Here is a 16,615-nt window from a genome sequence, read left to right as displayed (position 1 = left end):
TTGAGTACACTGACCCAAGCCTTGAGGGAGGGCCTTCTAGGAAGCAAGGACGATTACAGGGAGTGGCAAATAGATGCTTAACAGGTGTGTTCTAAAAAAAAAAAAAAAAAAAAAAAAACCCCAAACCTCAAACACCTGAAAACACTCTAAAAAACTCAAACACTTACAGGGGAGGTCCTTGATTCAGTTAAGTGGCAAGTTTTTCTCAGGTGTCCCCAGATGGCCCTTTCTGTCTCACTAGACATGCTGTGTCTGGAGTTCAGAGCACATGTGTGTTGCTTCTTGTTCTTGCTTGAATTTGCTGAGTTTAGCGAGTGCACTTAACACCTGGTCACTGTCATCACATTTTTCTCCTATCCTCACCAGATTGCCTTGGTTACTTTCTCAGGTTAGAAGGACGACGTCAATGTAAAAAACGACCATTAGATGTCAGCCTTGCTTTGTGCAAATTTTTTCTTATCGCAGACGAGGCATTTTGAGGAAAAGCTGCTAGTTGTGACCTCTTCCTGTGTAAACTCCCATGATGGGTGGGGAGTTTGTTTTCTGAACCCCACCCCTGGGCTTGGCCCAGAGAAACCTTGAGATGCTTCCAGCTCTCTTTCTTTTCTGGCGACCAGGTCCCAAAAGAGAACCTTGAATGTCTCTAGCCCAGCAACATGCATCATGAGAGGGACTGAAAATGAATCCCAGTTTAGAGGAGATCGGGTCTCTAGGCTGTGGGCTGGCACCTCCAGATACACTGGTTTGGGCAGTACCCATGGAGCAGGCAACTGGTCTACCTCCATCCCTCCTGGACCCACCATACCCTGCAGTGGACTACAAACACCAGTCTGACCAAATGCCTGGCCGACAGGGAAGCAGCAGCAGCTCTTAGTCTCTTAAGAGTCCCTGAGCATAGGAAGCTAGAACCCACGTTTCCCTGCATTTCAAAAGTGAAGTAAATAACAATAAGGCCAGAATCAGAGAAAAAGCACAATACTGTTCACCAACTACATTAATTTTCCCAGTAGACTTTGTCCCTGAAAACCATGGTTTTACATTATGTCAATGACTGTGGAGGCAGAATTTGTTTTTCAATTCTTTTCCCACCTTATGAAGATTTCCAATATGCAGAAGTTAAAAGTAGTATGATTCTCTCTATGCACACCACTTAGGTTAAGCCGTTGTTAATATTTTGCTCCATCTACATTTGTGTGCATCTTTTTTTGCTGATCCTTTAGAGAGTAAATTGGAGATGTCATGACAACTTTACTCCTAAATACTTCAGTGTGAATTTTCTAAAAATTATGACCTCTAACACAATCACAATACCATATTACACCAAAAAATTCAAACAGTAATTCCCTAATATCATCTAATATCTAGTTCATGTTCAATTTTCCCCAAATATCTTATTTTAAAAATTAATTAATTAATTAATTTTGGGCTGCATTGGGTCTTCGTTGCTGCTCGCGGGCTTTCTCTACTTGCGGTGAACAGGGGCTACTCTTCACTGCGGTGCACGGGCTTCTCATTGCGGTGGCTTCTCTTGTTGCGGAGCACGGGCTCTAGGCGCATGGGCTTCAGTAGTTGTGGCATGCGGGCTCAGTAGTTGTGGCTTGCAGGCTCTAGAGCGCAGGCTCAGTAGTTGTGGTGCACGGGCTTAGTTGCTCAACAGCATGTGGGATCTTCCCGGACCAGGTATTGAACCTGTGTCCCCTGCATTGGCAGGTGGATTCTTAACCACTGCACCACCAGAGAAGTCTCTCCCCAAATGTATTTTATAGTTGGCTTTTCTCAAACCAGTATACAGTCAAGGTGCACCCATTGGATTTTGTTGTTGAGTCTTCTTTAATTATTCTTGCTCTAAGACCCCCTCTTCCCCTCACCCACCCTTAGTTTTTTCTATGGCATTGACATTGAAGAGACCAGGCTAGTTGTCTTGTAGAATGAGCCACATGTTGGATTTGATTGTTTCCCTATTGTGGGTTTAACTCATTTCTTTCTCCCTGTATTTTCTATAATCTGGATGTTAAATCTCAGTATTATCCAACAGAACTTTCTGTGATGATGGACTGTAATGTCCAGTATGGTAGTCACTAGCCACATGTGGTCACTTGAAATGTAGCCAGTGTGTCTGAGTAACTGAATTTTACATTTTATTTAATTTTCATTCATTAACTTATATATATAATATATATATATTTTTTAACATCTTTATTGGGGTATAATTGCTTTACAATGGTGTGGTAGTTTCTGCTTTATAACAAAGTGAATCAGTTATACGTATACATATGTTCCCATATCTCTTCCCTCTTGCGTCTCCCTCCCTCCCACCCTCCCTATCCCACCCCTCCAGGCGGTCACAAAGCGCCGAGCTGATCTCCCTGTGCTATGCGGCTGCTTCCCACTAGCTATCTACCTTACGTTTGGTAGTGTATATCACACTCTTCTCTCTCTCCAGGATTAGTTTCACAACCTCCTGCCCTGTCCACCCAAACATGTTCTCCGCCTGCAGCTGCTGTGAGCTTCATTCATTGCAGTAACACTAACACCATGGGGTATTGTCCCCTGCACTGGTGAGTGATTTTTGTATTTTATTGAATATATTATTGAAGTAGGGTAGGCAATTGGGGTATTGTCCCCTGCATTGGTGAGTGATTTTTGTATTTTATTGAATATATTATTGAAGTAGGGTAGGCAATTGGGGTATTGTCCCCTGCATTGGTGAGTGATTTTTGTATTTTATTGAATATATTATTGAAGTAGGGTAGGCAATATCTCCATTTTTGCAATTAAAGAAACTGGGGCTCAGAGAAGTTTGGTAACATGTCTGTGGTCACACAGCTCTCAGGTGTTAGAATTTAGTCTCATTTACCTTTGTATCTTAGTTCCTCACATATGACTGAGTGAGTGAGTGGATCTCAGACTTTCAGTGATAGACTGAACCCAGGAGGTCAAATCCAATAGGTTCACCTGAGAACACCCAGAGTTTTCCCTGGAGGTCTATGGGGTGGGCTACCTCCTGTGTGGGGAGGGGAACAGGTGTGTGTGAGGAATGGAGGTGTGGATGGGTGACTATTTTCAAGGAGAGACCTGGGGTACAGGAAGGGGTGTTCTGCCCAGCCTAAACTCTGGCAATAACTAGTGGCAAATCTTGGTTAAGTCACATATATTTTCTGTGCTTAGTCCAGAGGCTGGGCTAGTGTCTCTGTTTCGGTCCTAAAATTTTGTCAAAAACTTCCTTCTCTAGGAAAGTCTGTCCCGGGTCCCTCTTGAGGGGTCTGCACGAAAACGCAGGTCAGATGATGTCATTCCTCTGCTCAAAATCGTTAGAGCTCCCCTCGCCTGCAGAACAAACCCAGACCTGACAGAGCACTGCAGGTACCGGCCCTGGTCCGCCTGCCTAGACTTGGGCACTCCTGCCAAATCCTAAACTCGCAGGCCCGTTCGATCCTCTGTGCCTTTGCTCAGAGCATGCCTTTCCCCCTTCCTTGCCCATCTTTTTTTTTTTTTTGTGGTATGTGGGCCTCTCACTGTTGTGGCCTCTCCTGCTGCGGAGCACAGGCTCCGGATGCGCAGGCTCAGCGGCCATGGCTCACGGGCCCAGCTGCTCCGCGGCATGTGGGATCTTCCCGGACCGGGGCACGAACCTGTGTCCCCTGCATCGGCAGGCGGACTCTCAACCACTGCGCCACCAGGGAAGCCCTTCCTTGCCCATCTTGATCCTGTTTCCTTCCCGGCCCCGCGAGGATGCAGCTTTTCCACGGAGGGTCTCCAGGTACCTAGTGAGACAGCACTGCAGAACACAGACCGTGTTCTCTGGGCATTGCGGCGAGCATTCCCTGCATGGCATAGAATTGCCATGAGGACAGCTGGAGACCCATCTAGGCTGAGCCTCTTAACTCTATAGACACATCTGTCTCCTCCTCGTGAGGGGCGCCTGCGTCACCTGGGTCTGTCTTGTAGGACTGGAGGGCTGGCCCCTGGTAACTTTAAAGGTAGTGTGGGTTTGCACGTTTGTACATGTGTGTGAATGTGTGCGCGTGTGTGTTCATGTAGGGTGGGGGAGGAGGGGGAAGAACTCAGACCTGACATTCGTGATTGATTACCTACCAGCAATGCTACTGAATTATTTTTGTACATGACTTCATTTAATCCTAACAAAGCCCTTTGTTAGGACGCTTTTTCAGGTTAAGAAACCAAAGCTCAGAGGAATTGAATAAACTTCCCAAGTTAATTCAAGAGCGGCAGGGCAGGGGACTTCCCTGGTGGTGCAGTCGTTAAGACTCCGTGCTCCCAATGCAGGAAACTAGATCCCACCTGCATGCCGCAACTAAGAGTTCACATGCCACAACTAAGGAGCCCGCCTGCCGCAACTAAGACCCAGTACCACCAGATAAATAAATAAATAACTATTAAAAAAAAAAAAAAGAGGGGCAGGGCAGGGTTCCAACCTAGCTGTGTCAACCTCAAAGCAGAGTTCCAGGTGTCCTGAGGTGGGCGTTCAGGGGCAGGCTGGGGCAGGGCTGTGGGGTGGGAGGGCTGCCTACACCCGGGGCCCCTCTTCAGAGAGTATTTAAGGGGGTTCAAACACTAAGTGTGGTAACTCAGCCGTTTCGCCTTCCTCTCTCTCTCTCCTCGCCTGGACACGGCACTATTGTTCCCACCAAACACATCTGAGCAGATGAGCTCTCTGACTTAATGGAACCCACATTCCAGGATTGGGAGCTGACCCCCTCCCCAGTCCCCCTGCTCTGGTCTCTCCTCCCTACTCAGATGCTGGCCCTCCTGCCGAGGGCTGTTCATGTGAGGACCAGACTCTGCCCAGCTCCCTTGGGAGCAAGGTGGACCTGGAGTGGGGCACTGGCTCCCTGCAGGTTGTGCAAGGCACAGGGCGGTTGGGATTTTGTCTTTGGGACCGACATTCTTTCCTGGGAGACGCCATGTTTGTTTCCTTTCCACCTGAAACCTGAGTCCCTTCTGTCGCCTTTCTTCATTCCTGTGGTGTTGGTCACCATGCAACCTCTTTAGCCATTGCTTTAGTGGAAGGAGTAGACAACGTCAGTTACCTCGGGCCACTCCTCTCCCTGAGTGCGGACACCGAGGCGGAGGGTGGAGGAGCCAGCCATCTTGGGCGATCCAGAACTTCAGGGGTGAGGACGGAACCCTGGTCCCCAGAACCCCCTGGCTGTTAGCCCTTTAGGTCAGGGGCTGGCTCTTCCAACAGGGGACACACTCCTTGGTGCCCAGGACAGTGCCAGGTCAAGTGGGGGTTCAGTGAATTGTGCCTCAGGGTCAGCACTAAGTACTGTCCATGCCAAACCCGAAAGCTTTGTCCACATTTGGAATGGAATTTCTGATCCTGGTTTTTACAGTTTGGACATAGATCTTTAAGTTCCCACCAGGTCCTGGGGAGGTGGCACCCACTACTCTCACATAAGACATGCTTGTCCGTCCACAGCTGTGGACACCTCCCCGTGGGCAGGCACTGAGGAGGCCCTGCACGTAGACCCTGCGGGCCCGAGGGCTCAAAGGTGTGGATGCAAGCGGTGGGCAGGCCTAAAAGGGGCTCTGCCGACTGGGTTGCCTGGGCAAGCTACGGAGTGGGCCCAGGTGTCCCTCAGGGAACGGGGGAACCTGGGCCGTCTTCGTCCGCCAGGGAGTTTGTGGGGAGTCGGGTGGAGGGCCGGCTCGCTCAGAAGGTGCCGCTGGACTCACGTATCTGTACTCGGAGGCAGCTCCAGATCTCCTCTTTAGCCTCCTAGACGTGATGCTCTGGGCAGACTGAGTAGCAATATCCACTTTGGCAGCCTAAGGTCAGAAACAGGGCTGGTCTCTTAGTATAAAGGGAATCTGAACTATAGCCCAGTGGTTCTCAATCCTGTTTGAACATCAGAGTCACTCAGAAGTTAAGAAAAACACAAAACAAAAAACCCCAAACAGATCCCTGTGGCTGCTCCCTAGAAAACTCTACCTCACTTGGGGCCTGGGGTGAGGCCTGGGAATCTGTCATTTTAATCAGTTCCAGGAGACTCTGATCTGCAGCTGAGGTTGAGAACAAGGGCTGTAGCTAAACGTCGCTTTTCCACATGGAATTCGCACAGAAAGTCTGCGCTCTGGTTGGGAATGGGTAGCAGGTGTCTGTGTGGCCTGCAACCCTCACTGCCCCCAAAGCCTGGACTCCAGCGCGTTTGCTTTAATTCAGCCGTGGAAGGTCTGTCCCCCCAGGAATGTTCCTTCTGGGCTTTGCCCAAAGCAGCCACCTTGTCTTGAGTCTCTCACTCAGTGGGGCGAGGAGCGGGGTGTTGGGAGCCGTGGAGCAGAATCTCCCTCCACGTTGCTCGAGAGAAGTACCGTGTCCCTCGGCTATTCCTGGCAGCTTGTCACTACCATGTGGCCAAAGCCCTATCCCAGCTGTCAGCAGACAGGGGGTTGCCTTCTCCCCTGATCGTGAGGAAAATTCTCCTCAGACAGAGAACCCGAGTGGCTTGAGGCTGTAATCAGTGGGACCAGGCAAAGGCTGGGCTGGGGCCATGCTGGCTGGGCCGGGCTGGAGCCACTGTTTGGCCAGGAGGGTGGCTAGGAGCCGCTCGGCCTTCTGGGGCCTGGGTGGGGATGCGGCGGGCTGGCTTCCAGACGGAAGGCAGGTTTTCTCAGCCCCTGAGTTGGGATTTGTTGCTCAGCAAAAGGAAGTTGGCATTGCATCCTGCCCTGTCCCCAGATGATATCTCGAGGGACCTACTCTCGAGTAGAAATTGGGAGATTTGGGAGATGTGGCCTTCGCCCTTGATTTTATCACTGATCAGCTCTGGCCGTTCACCTCTCTGCCTGTCAGGGTGAAAATGGGTCACTGTTACCTCAGCAGAGAATTTAGAAAATTGTGTGAAGTCACAGCATCTGCGGGGAGACCCTTATCACATGGAAAAAGAATGAACTCAGATCAAGGGCGGGAGCAGATGACTGACCCCAGAGGGTTAAGGGAGGCTGGGAAGGGCTTGGCGTGCTCAAGCGGTCAGCACAGGACACTGAAATGGCTGAGAGGGTCTGAGGTTGGCTTGGTCAGCAAAGTGAGAACAAGGGCTAGGAGCCTGGTACAGATGGAGACTGGCGCGCCTGAGAGAAAACTGGAGAGCTGGCCTCCGGGGAGGCCCTACCGCGTACCTGCGTGATAAGAGGGGTCACAAAGCTTGACACTCAGCGTGAGATTCCAGGGCAGCTGGCAGAGTGATGAGGAAAGTAGCAACTGATGGGGAAACAAAGTGTCAGACTCCCCCTTGATAAACTCCACCTTCCCCAAGACCCTGAGTTGTCCAAGAGCAAAGGCGGGTTCATGGGCTTCACGGACACTCTTCACAATGAACTCGGCCTACAGTCATGCAGCCCGGGGACTTGGTAATTTTGAAGCGTCCAAGAGAGTCCAAATGTTATAAAAGAAGCGTCCTTTGGTTTAGTGGCAGATTTCTTCACTGTAAGAATGCTTTAACTCCTGGCGGGCTTCCCGCAAAGTGGTATAAAAAGCGTTTGTGGTTTGTACTGACTCCTTTCTGCCTCTCCCCATCATAGGTCCCTGGATGCTACAGGTTGGGGCCCTCTGGATACCTGAGGATCGTACTCACGGCCCAGAAAGTAGCTGCTCCCTGCAGACCACCTCCCAGGTGCCTTCTCCACCCAGGGCACGGGCACCCGTGACGCTGTCCCCCCAGGTAAGGGGCACCTAGGGAAGTCATGAGGGGGTGGGGATCTTCCTCGGGTACTCCCAGGGGCTCCGCCTGGGGGATGTAGCTGGGCTGCCGGGCTTTTCCATCCGGGCCAGGCTGTCTGTGGGCCCTCCCTGCTCAGCCGTCCGTCAGGGGCCTCCCTGGCCTGACTATGGCCTCCTCAGCCTGAGCTTTGCCTCCACTCTCGAGCTGGTGGGCTGGCCGAGGGGCTGAGCGTGGTCTTCTGTGGTGGGAAGATGGAGATGGGCAGAGGATACAGGAGTGGGGCCTCCAGGAGCACCGGCTGGCCCCGTTTCCTCAGCTGACAGGGCAGGAGAGTGGGAACAGTGTGGCCAGCTGTGTGGCGGGAGACTGGGTCCCAGGCCTGGCGCTGCCACTGGGAGCCAGCTGTGTGGGCCTCAGTCTCCTCTGCAGAGTGAGGGGTCAGAGGTCCTGCCCTGGAGAGAATGGGTGCTTGTGAGGTGGAGGGCCACTTCTTCCTGGAGGGCTTGGAGCAGGGGCCTGGAGACCCCTTGGGAGGAGTGTGGAGAATCGGGAATGCCTGAGCAGTTCAGGAAACAGGCCGCGGTGCTCAGGGCAGGGCACCTGGGGAGCCCGTGAAGGAGGCTGAGAAGGTGTAATTGGGGGAGGGGTTTGGAGCCAAGCTGGGGGTAGAAGTCAGGCCGAGAGGGTGGGGAAGACTGGGCTCTGGTGGGGATCATGGTGCCCTGGCTGGCTGGAATTGGGATGGCAACCCCCCACCTGAGGGCCAGGCTCTGCTTTGGGGGACAGGCTGCAGAGAGCCCGGGGCAGTCTGTCCTCAGTCCTGGCCTCAGTGGACTCTAAGATGCCGCTCTCCCTATGTTTCTGTCCCCCGGCAAGGTTCTGGCTCCGCTGGCCGTGTACTGTGGGAGCATCTCTTGGACCAGTGCTGGACACTCCCAGGGGGAAGCAGTGACTCCAGCCCAAAGACTTTTGGAAAAGGTGAGACTGGGGGACTGGGCCTAGTGACTTGGTCACATCAAATGACCTTCAAGTGCCCAGGGCAGCCTCTCTGGGGCCTTTGGGCAGAGATGGGGGATTCCACCTGACAGCTGCCCAGTCAGGGCCAGTGACCACAGAGCAGAGCTTGGGCCTCGTCCTGGAGGGAGGAGATGGGTGTGTTTAGATGCCCAGCTGTGTCCTCAAGCTACTGGCAGGTATTATTTTTACTTTGGTCCCTACTGAAAATGCCCTTTGGTTTTAGGTGGGTCCTTTCAATCCTGTGCCTCAGGGGATGGAGTTGTACAGAGGGGACCCGCAGGAGCAGGGAAGTGGGGCTCTTCTAGGAACCCTGAGAAGGCAGGGCTGTGGTCCCTGGCTTCAGGACCTGGGCTCCTCTAGCACCGCAGCTCTGGTCTCTGCTTCCCTCAGCCTCCCTCCGGCCAGTGCTGAGCGTCCTGCCAGAGAAGCCGTCGCAGCTCTTGAGTGGATGTGGGGAGCCTGGCAGCCTCAAGCTGGGTGCTTCCCTGAAGGGCTGGCAGGCCAGGAATGGCATCCCAGGAAGCCCGGGGCCCTGTCACTGGGCCCCCAGCCCCTGGTGCCACTTCCTTCGCTGGAGTCGGAGGCCAACCGTGTGGCCCAGGACACCACTCAGATTAAGGACAAGCTCAAGACAAGGAGGTTCTTGGAGGGCTTGGCAGCATCTCCCCGAGGTGAGCCCTGGGCCTGTCCACCTGCCACCTGGGCTGTGAGGACCGGCAGGTGTCCAGCTGGCAGCTGGGCTAGTCAGGGGGCACCCACCAAGCACCCTCTCTCTACACCCTCCACCTCCTCCCCGGAACGCCGTCTCCCACCGGGGCCTCTGCAGCAGCTCCCGACCTGCCTCCCCATTCTCACCCTCGCTGCAGATGAATTCTAGTCTTCTAGGCTTCGCTGCAGAGGAATTCTTTTTGAACACGAATCTGACTATATTCTTTCCACTCCCACGGGCTATGCTTAACGCCACCCAGTGGTTTTCAGATGGCCGCAAGGACTAGAACCTGTTGTCCTCACTCCTAATTCAGTACTGATTTTGTTTCCCTTTCTACCCAACCTGCCTCTGAATTTTAAATAGGTAACTTTGATTGACACTTTCTACCAAATTTTACAGGCGTGGGAAAGGACACTCAGCAGAGTCTAGTGGTGCGGGTGGAGCTGGGGGCGGATCTGCACCCTCATCTCTCCATCTCAGCTGCCCCAGGACATAAAGCCCTGTTGCCAGCATCTCAATTAACCCCATTCCCCGCACTCCTGGGACTAACCTACTCCCCGTCCCCACGCGCTACAGCCTCTCTGGATCCTGGGGGAGCCCCCAAAGGAGTTCCCCTGAGGACCGCCATTCCCCGGGCTGCCTCTCAGAGGCTGCTGAGAGTGCCCAGGCCGATGACTCCCATCCAGAGCCTCCCCATCACCCCGGAGGCCAGCGGAACCAAGGACAAAGGCCTGGACCCACCCAGGAGCCATCAGGGACCCCAGGAACTGAGACCCGGTGCCCAGGAGGTAAGGCGGTTGGACTGCTCTGAGTCTTGCTTCCCTGCCCTTCTGTTTTTCTTTCTATCCTTTACCAACCCCTGTTCCCAAGCCCTGAGCTTCTCTGGAGGTGTCTCCTCTGGCTTGGGAGTTGCCCCAGAGGTACTGAGCCCAGTCCTCCTGAGCAGAGGCTGTGTGACCACCTGTCTTACACTTGGTGGTTCCCAAGCCATCTCTGATATAAATGTTCCAGAATTCCTCATGCTTCTGGCCCTCCTCATTTTTGGTAAGGAACTGTGGCAGAGGGGAAAGAATGCTGGGCTGGGACTCCGGGGATCTGGGTTCTGGTTTTCACTCTGCCCCTCACTGGTTGTGTGACCTTGGGCAAGTCACTCCCCTCCCTGGGCCCCAGTATGCACTAAAAAGAGGGAATTGGACCAGATGTTTTTGAGGATCCCTTTCGGCCCTGACGTTCTAGGATTTTCTGAAATGAGAACAGAAAAACAAATAATAATAATAACAAAAGGGGTTGGAGTAGGAATGAGGGGATTCCCTTCTTGCCTAAAATGGTAAGGAAACAATGAACCTGGAGGTCTGAGGGTTGTGTGGCTGGAAAGAGAAACAGAGGATACTTGCCAGCACTTCTGCCCAGGTGGCTGCTGATAGAAGGGACTGCCTGCGAGGTGAGCATCCAGATGGAACGTTTCATGGACCAGACCCCTCCTCCAGCTCCGCTCCCAGGCACAGGTGTCCCAGCAGTACCTGCACTGCAGTGACGAGAAGATGCACAAGTCCCTGGCGGGCATTGTGATCCCGCCCTTCCCAAAGGACAAGGTGCCCGCCGGGACCTCCTCCTGCACGCCTGGCTCCCTTCCCAGCCTCTTGCCTCCAGGCCAGGACATCCTCATGGGCCTGAGGCCTGCCACCACACGGTAAGCTGCGCTAAGTCAAAAGTACCTTGCAGCCCTCTCTCCTCTACCCCCCAAGATCCTCTTGGGCTCCCTATGGCTAAGCCTCCATGCCAGGGCAGAACTCTAGGGGCCGGGCGTGTGAGGGGCAAGGTCCTGCACTGTGAGCCTCAGACCTGGGGTCGTCACAGCTCTCACCCTTGACTCCAGCGGGAGGGGTGTGTGGGCTTAATTAACAGTGTCTCAGCCTCTGTCTTCTACCAGTGTCCTGAGTGTGTGGTTGCTGCAGTGATGAATAAAATACAAATTATTTTAAAGCTCTATTGAATTCATGGTAGCTGTTTGTGACGACGTATTGATATTTTCTTAATTAATGGACACTAAAAATACAAGTATTATCGTGTCTGTGTATATGGGGGGGGAGTCCACAAAACTTTTGAACTTAAAAGGGGTCTTCATACCCCCAAAAGGCTGGGAATCAGTGGGTAGAGGATCTCTGTGTTGTAATGAATCTGGACTTACGGCTGGTAAGTGGGACAGAGGGTGCTCTCACATGGCCAAAGACATCCCTGTGGTCAGGCCAGACTGCTGGAGTGACTGTGTGTGTATGTGAGAGAGAGAGAGAGAGAGAGGGCGAGAGCGTGCGCTTTATCTGGGGTCGGCTGTACCTATTTCTCTCAAGCTTCGTCTCTCCCTCTGTCTCCCACGCTGTCTTCCCTTCTGACTGTAGGCGTGTCCACATCTTTCCCACCCCTGGTGCAGTGTGGGAACCCACTGTGGACCTGCTCCTGGGTTTGAGTTCTCTGCCTGATTTCGCAGTTGACCTCCCTCCTCCCCATCGGCACTGCCTCCTCCTTTCCTGCTCAGACACCCTCCTCTCCTTCCCCTCTGAGAGTTCTTGGTGGCTCTCATGACTCTCTGGCCCCAGGTAAGTGACCCTCCCATCCCATCCCACTGCTCTTGACTTTTTTGCACCATCTGAGCTGTTGATGCCCTTGGACTCTTCCTCACCTTCCTGACTTTAAACCTGCTTCTCGACCTTCCAGGCAGCCTCCTGTGCACCTTCTTTCATCATTTCTTAAATTTGTTCCAGAGCCCTTTGCCCCCCACCTCCTTGTTCTCCCCTGGGATCTTATCTGTGCAGTGGCTTCCAAGATCATGGGGGATGGGTGACTTCCGTGTCCCCTGCTCTCACCCTGAGGTCTCTCCAGAGTAAAGCTCTGTGCTTCCATCCTCCTGCTGAGCACCCTCAGGGTCCTCATGGCTGAGGCAGATCCAGCATCAGAGGCAGCGAGGGAGGATGTGCCACCGTCACGGCATCACGGACAGAGCACCTCATGTTTCCCCAAACTGCCTCCCTCCTACAAGGTGCAGGTGTTCCCTTTGATCTTCCAATTGCAGCATCATCTTTGACTTTTGCTCCTATTGCCTCCTGTTCCCAGCAGATTGCCGCATCCCATTAGGTCTTTCTTGAACAGTAAGAGAAAATACAAAAGCTACCATCCCCGTCTTGCCCCTGCCTTTCCTCTCAGTTTGCACTTACTGGCTCCCTTTTGACCTGCCCCCATAGCTCCCACCCGGTCTCCTTGCAGCCCTGGGCTCTCCATCCTAATCTCGTGTTTTCATCCACCCCCTGAATACACCTCTTCCATGCATCTCACATTTATGGACTTCCTGGTGCCAGCAGCGTAAAGATGAGTCTCCCTGGCCAGACATTCAGCATGTCCCAGCGCACCACTCCACACTTCCTCCTGTGCTGCTCTACAGGCTCTGACCCACCCTTCCCAATGCCTGTGCCGAGCCCTGGACGGCACCTCTCTGCAGCCCCAACATGAGCCTTTCCCCCTTGGCCCGCCGATCAGTTCCTATGTTTTTCAAGCCCCAGCTCCACATCTGCCCCCGCTCTCAGGTCTTCCCTGGCCTCCTCAGGGGAGTGGGGAAGGGAAGCGCCTTCTCAGCACTGTCCACAGGCATCCAGCCTGTGCGCTGCCTGACTACCTCCCGCCCACTGATTTGCTCCACGTTTATTTAAACCTCATTTCTATTCTTTAACTTGGAGCACTACAAGGCAGGGGCCATATCTGGAAATCTCTGTGGCTCCCATGGTGTCAAGCTTGGTCCTGGCCTTGGATTAGTCACATAATAAGTATCTGCCCATTTGCTGTCTGGTTGTGACATGGATTTCTCTCCATTGCCTCTGTGAGGCTAACAAATGGCTGGGAGGGAGACTCCATTTCCATTTCATCCATCCTCCCGTCCAGCCATGCATCCATGTGCTCACTTAAAAGCTATGGAGCACCACTCTGTGTCAGGCATCGTGCCAGGTGAAAGCAAAGCCCAACAAGACAGCCAGGGGCAACCACAGGGATTGCCCAGCTCCACCTCTGCCCCCCAAACCTGTTAGTGCTCCTGGGCAGTGGTGGGTTCCGTAGTGAAGACGCAGCGGAGGGGCTCCCTAGGCTGGGTGCCCTGGGGTGTTTGCCTACTGGCTGCAAAACACACAACCCCTCCATGTAGGTCCTGACCCAAGAGGCTGTGCGAGTTCCAGGGAGCAACTCTGAGTCTTGACTGGCCCAGGCCCACCCTGAAGCTCTGCCCCTCCTGTAGACCTCGGGTCCCCTGACCTCCACAGACCCCCTCGGATAGGGGCCCCTGGATCTGGGCAGGCACTGAAACAGGCTCTCCTACTGCCTGTCTTCTAGCCACCCCGGCCTGGGTCTTTCCGCTGAGTGAATCCTCTGAGGCCAGAGCACAGGATGTTGTGTTCCAGTCCTTGCGTTGTGGCTTGTGACCCTGTCAGCCCCCCAGGGGGTCCTGCTGTCTGTGCATCTCCCCGTGAGAAGAGAAAATCCATGTTGGATGAGGTATAGCTGGTCTTCACGGGAATGTAAGCCCATGAAGGCAGGGATTGCCATCTGTCTTAGTGATGCTGTATTCCCGCTAAAACCAGTGCCGGGAATGCCCCATCTTCCTTTCCTGTGCTTAGTTTGGGATTGAACCTCTGTTACAAAACAGTGGTGATTTCCCATCAGCAGCAAAGGGGGTCAGTCCCTCTAGACCCTGAGGGGCAAGGGTGGGGGGATCACCGAGCTCTCCTGGAGTGGGGGCTGTTCGGAGGACTTGAACTCAGTCTGCTCTGAGCTGGAAGGAGGTTTATCCTCATCTGCGGCAGCCGCTCTCCTGCGGACAGAGCAGGGCACGGGGCTCCCTTTTGGACTGAGCAGTTTCATGTGGAGGTGGCTTCCTGGGGAATGGATGGGCTGTGCCTCTGGAAAATAGGGCTCGGAGCTGTGTCTGGACACTGAGGCTGGCCTGGCCTGGCCTGCCGGTCAGCCTGCCCTCAAGTTTGCGGAAGGGACTGCATCTCCTGTGGCTTTGAAGCCCTGGCCAGGAGCCTCGTTACAGGGCCACCCATGGCTCCCTCGGCCCTTGCCCCCTCCTGGAGCTAGCCTGGGCTCCTCACAGCAGGAGCTCTTGCTTGCCATCTCTCACGGGTGTTTTTTTCTCCCCCATTCTTTTAAGATTGGTTGGGGAGGGTGGGCCTTGGGAGAAGACCCCCAGATCACTGGGTATGTACTCGCCGTGCACACCCCCATGTGTTTTTTGACTCTCTGGTTCCTGGGCTGGATCATGGGATCAGAATTAGGGCCAGAGGAGACCTGGGTGCTGTCAGACTCAAACCCCTCATTTCACAGACGGGAAAGCAGAAGCCACCCTGGTGCCACGGACGGTGGCCCCAGCTCTGTGCCGCCCTCCACCAGCGCAAGTTGCTTCACGAACACCCAGCTGAGAGAGACGGCGCTGTCCCCGTTTGACAGAGGAAGGGGTTGAACTGAAGCTGGACCTTCTCCCTGGCCTCAGGGCACAGAAAGCAGCCTTGACGCATTTGCACGCAGGTCCTCACGGCTCCAAAGCTGGCGCTTCTGACCCATCGTGTGTCTGCTGCCCCTGTGCGGTTCTAAGTGAATAGAGGATTCCTCTCCAGACAGAGTGAGAAATTAAACCACATCCCACAATGCCTTAGTCAGCCCATCCCGGAAGGTTTCAGCATCAGGGGAATAGAGCGAACCCGGGCTGGCAGTGAGGCAGGTGGCCGAGGCCCAGGGAGGCTCTCCAGCCTGATGACCTAGTTTGTGGAGAGGATGGAAGGTTGGGGGAGGGGACCTGGGCGGAGCACCCTGAGCCTGGGCCGCAGGCGATGGGGGGCTAGAGGCGGCTGCTGTGTGGACGGGCAGGAGGGAGTGGACTCTTGTCTAGCTTCCCAGCAGCTTACTCTGTAATCAGCTCAGCAGGTGGGTCAGTTGCCCAGGGGGAGGCTGCTGCCCAAGAGGCCCCAGGGTTAAGATGCTCAGCTGCGCCCGAGGGGCAGGCCTGGCACAGAAACCTGTGTGGTGACTGCCCCTCCCCCTCTCCCCGGCTGGGTTGCTGCGGGGTAGCTGGGGCAGTCTGGTGGCGCACGCCGGCACCCAGTGTCCCTTCAGAGCGACCCTGAGAGCCCTGGAGCGGGGCTTTGGGCCAGGGGACACGAGCCTGTAGCTACGCCCTCGTCCGCCTCACCAGCTTGCTGCTTGAGAACCAGGTCCCCAGCGGGCAGGGGCCAGGCTGCTTGGACAAGGCTTTCTAGGGTGCCTCTTGGAGGCATAGGTGAGAAGGGGCTACAAAGTGGCAAAGTCCTTAAGGGGCTCTCTGACCCTCCAGCTGTCGGCTGGGAACAACATTGCCCAATTTGGGGACCACGTCTGGCACGTAGTAGGGGCTCACGTGGTATTGTCGGAAGCTGAGGGCTTCCCCCAATCTTGTGGCTTTTCCGCAGTCCCTGCCCTGGTCAGCTGGCACCTGGACACCTGTACCCTCGGTCCTACCTTACTTCTGGGCAGATGGAGGCTTCGCCCCTCCTCTCCCTCGGCCCTGGATCCTTCTCCCAGGAGGGATCTTTGGCAGAAGGTGTGAGCCAGGCAGAGATCTGGGGTGACCCAGGAGCCCTGCCGGACCCCCAGACTCAACACACCCTTTCTGGGGCTTCCCTGGTGGTCCAGTGGTTAAGAATCCGCCTTCCAATGCAGGGGACATGGGCTTGATCCCTGGTCAGGGAACTAAGATCCCACATGTTGCGGGGCAACTAAGCCCACGTGCCACAACTACTGAGCCCATGTGCTCTGGAGCCCACGTGCCACAACTAGAGAGCCCTTGCATCGCAACTACTGAGCCCGCGCACCACAACTAGAGAGAAGCCCATGTGCCACAAGGAAGATCCCGCGTGCCGCAACTAAGACCAGATGCGGCCAAATAAATAAATAAATATTAAAAAAAGAAAAGAAAGGAAAAGAAAAAAACATACCTTTTTCAGCCTCAGGCAGCCCCAGATGGTGACCCCAATTCCAGAGGACCCCTGATTTGCAAGTTCACTCAAGGAGAGTGAACTCCAAACTTTGTGAGCAGGAGAACCTGGTTAACATTTCTTTCATTAAAAGAAAACGAATGGGGTCTTTCCTGGTGGCACAGTGGTTGAGAGTCCACCTGCCAGTGCAGGGGACACGG

General features: G+C 54.3%; 1 protein-coding gene across 1 annotated transcript in view; it reads left to right on the top strand.

Moving 5' to 3' along the window:
• Window positions 1-7,337: 7,337 nt before the first annotated feature.
• TOGARAM2 (TOG array regulator of axonemal microtubules 2) overlaps window positions 7,338-16,615 on the top strand; it is a 38,670-nt gene continuing 29,392 nt past the window's right edge. Inside the window, 9 exon segments of the mRNA XM_060026327.1 lie at window positions 7,338-7,374; window positions 7,546-7,685; window positions 8,562-8,613; window positions 8,616-8,663; window positions 9,093-9,209; window positions 9,212-9,373; window positions 9,988-10,199; window positions 10,911-11,101; window positions 14,600-14,646. Of these exon segments, the coding sequence (XP_059882310.1) occupies window positions 7,338-7,374; window positions 7,546-7,685; window positions 8,562-8,613; window positions 8,616-8,663; window positions 9,093-9,209; window positions 9,212-9,373; window positions 9,988-10,199; window positions 10,911-11,101; window positions 14,600-14,646 (1,006 nt within the window).

This window comes from Delphinus delphis, chromosome 12 (genome assembly GCF_949987515.2).
Source record: "Delphinus delphis chromosome 12, mDelDel1.2, whole genome shotgun sequence".
Classification (NCBI taxonomy): Eukaryota; Metazoa; Chordata; class Mammalia; order Artiodactyla; family Delphinidae; genus Delphinus; species Delphinus delphis.
The sequence above is the reverse complement of the archived record's forward strand: the minus strand, read 5'-3'. Positions and strand labels throughout refer to the sequence as shown.